Below are 8,109 nucleotides of genomic sequence, written 5' to 3' on the forward strand. Positions count from 1 at the left end.
GGCTGAACAAGCCCAGGTCTCTCTGTCTCTCCTGGTACACCACATGGCTCCAGCCCCCCAGCAGCCTGGTGGCCCTGACCACCGAGGGTGGGCAGCCTCACTCCAGCCCTTCCTCTGCCAGCAAGGCCAGCACTGGACATGGCACTCCAGATGTGGCCCCACAAGTGCTGAAGAGAGCGAAGGATCACCTCGCCCAGCCTGCTGGCTAACAGCTTGCTATCTAGCCCTGTACGCACCGGCCTTTGCTGCACCTTGTTGGCTCAGGCTCAGCTGAGGACCTCAGGCCAGGCTCTGCAGAGCTGCTTTCTGTGCATCTGGCGTCCAGCTGTGCTGATGCACGGAGCTGTTCCCTCCCCGTGCAGGACCTGGCATTTGGCTCTTGCTGAACTTAGTTTGCAAGCGCACGTTTAGGCAATAGGTGGCACTGACGGTTGATGTAGCTTGCATTGTCACCAGGAGAGTGTCGCTGCGGCAGAGAAAGCCAGCAGAGGAGACACCTGGGCTGTTTCGCTGGGAGCTGTGGCTAGGCGAGGAGGAGCGGACATGTGGCAGGAGATGCTTCCAAACGCCTGGTGAGATCTCTTTGGCACAGGGAGGAGGGACTCTAAACAGGGGTCCCCAGGGTTGGGGCAGGAGAAAGGCCCGGTGGGGTCCACCAGGCCATCGGTGGGTGGGAGCATGCAGCTGAGCTTTCCTGAGCATGGGTAGGGAGGAGGTTTTATAAGACTGAGCCTTGTTCTGTGCCACTCAGAGAGCTGTTTCTGGGACATGCTGGCTTTGTTAGCAGTGCCGAGTTTGTGCTGTTGCCGTGCTAACTGGTTTCGTGCCTCTGACTCACTAAACTCCAGGATGTAAGTGCAGGGGGTTGTTATTACTTGTTGCATAAGCTACTCAGCCTCCAGGGAGGTGGAGGCTGACACTGTTTGCTCTTAGGAGCTCTTGGTCTTCTTTGTCTGGGAGTGGTTTCAGGAGATACTTCCTTAAAAATCACATAGACTGTCTCAGAGATCAATTACCCAATTGCCTTCACTACTGCTGGGGTGTCCAGTACAGGCACTGTGTTCTGCATCACAGGTAGCAGTGGGAAAGGGTACCAGGCAACAGGAAACACCCAGTGGACTTGGTTTTTCATGGAGTTTCCTGTCCTTTTTAATTTTTTTTTGTCTCAAGGCATCGTAATTATGACACCAAACAGCTCCCTCATCTAGCTGCAGAGTAACAAGACTTTCTCTGTTGCTTCTAACTTTTTGGTAGATTTTAGATTCTGCTTTTCTTGCAAGAGAATCTACCAGGCTAAAAGAGAACCAACGAGGATGTTTCCTTTTTCTTGCGGGCAGATGAGACCTAAAAGCTTGGTATCCAGTCAGGAGTAGTTGGAAGTAGCAAAGGTACAGCAGCTCACTGAACCTGAACAGGGAAGGGTCCCACAAGCTGCTCCTCATGCCAGCCCTGGGCAGGATGAGTACCACGTGGCTGGCAGCAGAGTAACCCTTGAGCTTGGAAGTCCCCTGCCAAGGCTGGGCACCTATCGCTACACAGCTGCCAAAATAAACTATTTACTTGGCTGAAGTAACACAGCCCTCTGTAGGATGAAACACCGCAAGGACACCTACCCAGTTGTTCAGTGCCTTTTATCTAAATTGTGCTGAAGGCGGGAATATTATGGTGACAAACTATCCAGCTAAAACACAGCCCAGAAACACTGTCTCTGTTGCCAGCCAGCTGAACAGCTTGTGATCCCATGGCTGCGCGGTAAATGGTGCTGGCAGGGGATGTTCCTTACACCATCCCCAAGGGATGGTACCATTCAGACAACACTATCAGACCAAGAATCTTTCCCACCCCACCCCCACCCCCATTTTCTAGGGATGGCACCTTGTCCCGGATCAGGTAAGTGAAATAGCTGCTCTGTGCTGAGGAGTTCACTTTTTATTAGCACCTGGGCTGGGGCACAGCATAGTCCCTTCCATACCCTGTATGACAAAAAATCTTCATTCACAGTCTTCTTTGAGCCCCCTGCAATAGCCCCAGACAGCTCTGCTAATCCCCAAGGGAAGCTGGAGAGCTTGAGGCACAGGTCAGGGGGATGGGAAGGGACACTACATTTAGGACTGATTGCTGAAGGGTTTGAACGGTTTTAAAACATTGCTGGCTGTCTGTTAAATCCAGCTCTGGCGCCTTAGCTCCTGCACCTCAAGAAAGTCTGAAACTTTGCTGTCTAGGTAAGAAAAAGAGGCACCAGACAGACAAGTTGAGACCTTTACCTATGGACAGCTATGGTGGAGGGCTAGCGTTGCCCTAAAAGATGACTGAATCTGTAGGGGAGCTATGTATGTAGCACAGTCAAGGGGCATGTCTAGCACATCCAGCTGTCTCCAGCAGCTGAAAACTCTTGTCTCTGCTCCTCAGCCCACTCTGTGCAGTTTTTATTCCTGAAGCTGTCCAGGTGCTACTATCCCATTCACTTCAGTACCTGCCTTAAAACAGATAGATCCAGATCCTACTGATCCTTGTCTCCCAGGGCACACCTGGTTCGTAAGGAGAGGGACAGAGAAGCCTTGTGATTAACAAGTCCTGATCAGCAAAGGCTTAAGGTCCCTAAGAAACACTGGTAGATGTAACCCTGCCACAAATCCTGCCTGCGATCTTCAAAAATAACAGAAACACCCAGCCCCTGCTGACTGCATGGGGTTTGTTACTCATGTCCAACCAATGTGACTACAAGCCTCAGCATAGTCCCTTTACCCTTGACACTTCTGTTGGGCGCAAACAATTTTATGCCTCCCCAGGTCATTCGAATGTTCTCAGAGGAATGCAGTCCTGGTCCCTGTGGCCGCTCTGGGCGTTGGAGGGATGCTGGTTTACTGGCTGAGGTCTAGACACAAGATCAAGACTATTGAAATGGGCAATGGATGGTGGGGCTCAGATGAAAGACCTCTAAAAGGGAAAGAAGATGAAAGTATCTGTCCCTTCAAGACTGAAACATCTGACAAAGAAATTGAGGTGCCCGTGCCTGGGAGGTAAGGAGGGGCAGAAAGCTGCGAGGTGGAGCCAGTTCATCACCCACCTTACTGCTTTGAGGTGATGCCTTGGGGGCAATAGCCAGCGCAGGTCCGTTAGATGATGCTCTGGCTCACTGCCCTTTATGAATGGGATTTGAGCTCAGATTCACTGCAATGTCTTTACGCTTTCTGAGACCACAGACTCTCAATGCAACCTGGGGCTGCTCCTGCAGAAAGGCCATGCTTTGAGCAGCAGAATTTGACAGCAGGTCTGCAGTGGTGGAATGGGGTGGGAGGGCACCGGGATAGCAAAGGCACCAGTAGGGCAGGACTGAGGGGCTTCCGCAGAGGACAGGGTTGGAAGGGTGAAGAAGGATGGGGTCCTTCCTTCTGTCCCTACAAGCCTGTCACTAATTATCTGGCCAACTAGCAGTCGGTAGCACAGGCTGAGCTGCTTATTCTTCTCTCAGCTGGCAGTGCTGGCAAGTTCCTAGTGCCCAAAACCCTAAAGCGAGTTAGCAGTAAGGCAAGCGTAGAACCCACTACTCCTGGGTGCCCTAGGGGAACTGCTAACCTGTAGAGAAATATATTCTCCATATAAATGATTCAGGAAGTTATACAGAGTATGGCACTGCTTCAGGAGGGCTTGTGGTGTCCCAGAGAGAGACACAGAAGCCGGTGGAGCCAGGAGAGCCTGTTCATGCCTGCCTTAGCATAGGGCACATGCAGGCATCTGGCCAGCCTTGCAAGAGCTCCTGTCCGCAGGACCTGCATCGCCGCCTGGAGCAGGCCCGCTACACACCGCAGCTGGAAGGGGCTGCCTTCCGCTACGGCTTCACCTCCAGCTACCTGCAGAAGGTGGTGGCCTACTGGAGGAACCCGTTTGACCGACGCAAGCAAGTGGAAATCCTGAACAAATATCCCCATTTCCGAACCACCATTGAAGGTGAGGGGGTCTCTGTGGCTTGAGCAGGTCTCACTCTGAAATGCACAGAGAGAATGGGGGGCTTTAAGAGGTTACTCTATTAAGACAACAGTGTGCATAACAGCTTAATGAAGGGTCAGTAGTGGAGGCTATGTTATTAGTAACCCTCTATAGATTAAGATCATTGCACAGTGGTGATAAGATTAGATCTGCTTGAAGATGGGCTTCATCTGGCTCTGAACCTGCACTAAATAACAACGAGGTTTTCTTCTGCTATTGCCTTGAAGCCACCTTTGAAAACTGTAAAATTTACCCAGGCCCTGAGGTTGGAATATCCACCACCACCACCCAGTTTAGCCAGGTGTGGTTAGCCAGACTTTAGATAAGTGATCTGCAGGTTAAACTTATATCCTGCGCTTACTTTTTCCATGTTTCTCTTTTTATCACCCACACATTTTGTAATTTAGTCATGTTTTTGCACGTGTCTTAGTTGCATTATGCTATTCATTGAAGTGCAGCTGTACTTATATACTGTAAGACCAATTTCTCGGGAGGTGGATGCTCAGTCTCCTGTGACCCCAGTAACTGGGACTGGGATCAATACCTCTGTCTGTAAGTAAAAGATGAGACACAGGTAAAATACCAGGCATGTCCTTTCAGCTAGGCATCTTCTTGCCATGGGTTGATTGTGTACCTTCTGCTGTGAATGCTAATCACAGTTTTGCCACCCTCCTTCTTCAGAGTTTGGAACAGAAACTGTGATGGAACTAAGGCTTTAATTTATCTGTCTGGATGTGTGGCAGGGATTGATATCCATTTTATCCACGTGAAGCCCTCCTATGTCCCTCACAGTTGAGCTGTTCAACCTCTGCTGATGGTCCACGGCTGGCCTGGCTCCTTCTACGAGTTCTACAAGACCATCGCTCTACTCACAGAGCCAGCTGAGCATGGCCTGAATGAGGATGACATGGTGTTTGAGGTCATCTGCCCATCCATCCCAGGATATGGCTTCTCTGAGGCACCACACCAGAAAGGTGAGCGATGAAAAGGCGCTGTTGGAATTGCCAGGTTCTTGGAGCCTCAGTCATCCCTGGCCCTCACCAGGGAATGCAGTTTGTGAATGCAGATGCTTGGCTCTGCACTAACACCCATGTGGCTGAGGCTCTGGGGCTGGCTGTGGACATCTGGAAGGTAATGGTAGCTGGAAACCAGGTCTGCTTTCCACTTTATCCACTTTATCCACTTTCCACTGAATTTCCATCTTGTGTTCACTGTATTGCCAAGGAGCAAGGCAGAGCAGCATAGCACACTGTGCCTTTACACAGCAGCATAAACATGTGCCTCTGTCAGACCATGATCTTTGGCCAGGGGATGATACACCAAGACAAACAGGTTTCCTCTGTTTCTCTTTACCTACAGGCTTTGACAGCAAAGCAACTGCTCGGAAATTTCATAAGCTGATGAACAGATTGGGCTCCAAAGAATACTACCTACAGGGAGAAGACTGGGGATCTCTTATTACCACAAACATGGCCCAGATGCTGGCCACAGTGAGTAGCAAAAGGGAATCAGTGCAGAGAAGGTTTCTCAGTTCTTTACCCTACCTTCTGGCTTCCCACGTCCCGGGGTCCTGCCTTCTGTTGCCCTGCCTCTCCCCATCGCCTTTCTGCTTTGTTTTTCTCCAAGGGTATCCCACCCCTGTGCATTCAGTCATAATTCACGTGCTTTGCATAGACAGTGGTATTTGCATTCTCACGCTTCTAAATTTCATAGAAATCATAGTAAGCAATTTAGGTGGAAAAGACCTTGAAGATCATTGAGTCCCAACATAAACCTAACATGCCAAGTCCACTGCTAAACGCAGGTCCCTAAGTGCCACATCTACACACCTTTTAAATACCTCTACACTTCCCTGGGAGCCTGTTTCCAATGCTTGACAAACCTTTTACGTGAAGAAAATTTTTGCTGATATCCCATCTGAACCTCCCCAGGTCACGACTTGATGGCATTTCCTCTCATCCTCTCACTTGTTTACCTGGGAAAAAGTGACCAACACCCACCTTGTTACAACCTCTTCTCCTGTAGGTTTTACATGAGCAAGAAGTCTCCCCCAAGCCCCCTTTCCTCCAGACTAAACAAGCCCAGTTGCCTAAGCTGTTTCTCATAGGACTTGTTCTCTAGACCCTTCACCCAGCTCCGTTGCTCTTCTTGGACACATCTTTCTTGTAGGTGAAGGCCCAAAACCGAAACACAGTATTCGAGGTGCAGGCCACACCAGTGCTGGGGTACAGCATCACTGCCCTTGTCCTGCTGGCCACGCAATTTCTGACACAAGGCCAGGAGCTGTGTGGCCCTCCCTTATCTAGGGAAGAGTTGTGACTAGAGAAAAATGGAGGTGCGCTGTTTGGGCTTCTCTTTCACTAGGCATGGAAGTAAGCTCTGCTGCATTTTGATTTGAGACCTCAAGGATCATCATTCTAATCAGGAAGGAGACTAAATTAAAATTGGCAGGGGGGGGGGGAGAAAAGGAAGGAGCTCAGCCTTTCAGCAGCTGATCAGTACCACGAAGTATAGGACTTTCCTGGATGGAGATGGCACCAGCTGTACCATTTTTAACTCTCCCAAATTTTTTTGGAAATCACGATAAATGTGAAGGGCTTATGTATTTGGCTTAGTGAAATGCTTCTATTACAGCTCCCGTCAGACTTATTTTCTAGAAAATTTGGAAACAGAAAATGGCTTGATTTAACCTTCTATTCATTAACTTGATTTCAGATCTGTGAATCTTATCTTCGCTGGCAGAGAAGGTTTGAGAAGGATGATTTCCGTGATGCTTGGGGCTTATATACCATGGCTCATAGGCTTTACTAGGGAAGATGTTCGACGTATGTATCCTTTCATCCAGAAGAATATACATGAACTATTGCGAGAGTCTGGATACTTACACATCCAAGCCACCAAACCAGACACTGCAGGTAATGAACCTTCTCTATATCACTATGAACTTTGTATACTGACTGCTTAAGGCGTATAAACACATAGTTGAACAAAAGCCAACCATGTTTGAGAAGCAATGAATTCTGGTGACTGAATGCAAGACATGGGGACAAGAGCTGTGTAAAAGGAAGTGAAAAGGAACCGCTTAAAAAAAGACGGAGACTACAAATATCACTTTTCAAGGTCTGTTAAATGGCATACCACTTCTCTATGGCAAAGAAACCCTTTGCAAAAAGCCTCTTAAAGTAAAGCACAGGACCCTGACATTGAAGCTTCTAGAAATAAATGTGGGTGAAAACAAGAAAAATACCATAAGCAAGTGCAATGTGAAACTTGCAGAAAGGTAGACACAGCCATAATACCTGAAGCCAGAAGCATGATGTAGTGGGACCAGTAGATAAGGAGTCTGAAGAAAGGTATGGCCATCTCAGAAAAGTTACATGATTTATTTGTATAATATTATCAAAGATTATGGGGTATTCCTTTATTGAAATAAACCCTCATCAGGAAAGACAGCAGAGCTGTCTCAGACTGGCATCAGGTACGGAGACCATAGAAGGAATAGCACCCCATCCTGGCATTTAACTGGAAAAGAGGAAACTCAAAGTGAAACGTCAGCTAATGCCTAGTCTGTTGCTTGAACTGATTGCAATATCAGAGAAATAAAAGGAGACAAACCAGATACCAGGTTGGGGTTTTTGGGTTTTCTTTTCAAAAGCCAAACAATGAAGACAGCCCCCAGAAAAACAAAGACCAGTATGTCTAGTGTCTGATCAGAAAACTAGCAGAAATGTTTTTAAAAGGAGAATTCATTTACAGGTGATAATATCACAGGGAAATCATGCTTCAAATATCAGAGCTCTGGCAGGATCAAGAAGCTGTGGATCTAGTAATGGAACATATTTAATTTCCAAGAAAAGTTTTGTTGAGGTTCCTTCCCCCAGTGTTCTTAAAGACATTAAACTGCCTTAAGAAAAAGATTAAGTTCATGGGTTAATAACTAGTTAACATGAGAATTCATGAATATAAATAAGTAAGCAAGTTCCAGGGAGAGAGAGTATCACAAAAATCTGTGCTGGCTCCCTAACCTTCAATATGATCTTAATTTCTTACAGATAAAAGTGAATGGTTAAGTGAAAAATCTGACACCAATCCAGGGTTTGGTTAATCTAAAGATAAATGGTT

At 47.8% G+C, this 8,109-nt stretch overlaps 1 protein-coding gene across 1 annotated transcript; it reads left to right on the forward strand.

Moving 5' to 3' along the window:
- Positions 1-517: 517 nt before the first annotated feature.
- LOC121082349 (epoxide hydrolase 1-like) lies at positions 518-5,477 on the forward strand (the record flags this gene model as incomplete). Its single annotated transcript, XM_040581685.1, is given in 6 exon segments — positions 518-572; positions 1,867-1,890; positions 2,790-3,003; positions 3,768-3,948; positions 4,731-4,961; positions 5,347-5,477. Coding segments are annotated over 6 exon segments (810 nt in total), but the record flags the coding sequence as incomplete, so codon positions are not given.
- Positions 5,478-8,109: the final 2,632 nt, after the last annotated feature.

This window comes from Falco naumanni, unplaced genomic scaffold, assembly GCF_017639655.2.
Source record: "Falco naumanni isolate bFalNau1 unplaced genomic scaffold, bFalNau1.pat scaffold_75_arrow_pat_ctg1, whole genome shotgun sequence".
NCBI lineage: Eukaryota > Metazoa > Chordata > Aves > Falconiformes > Falconidae > Falco > Falco naumanni.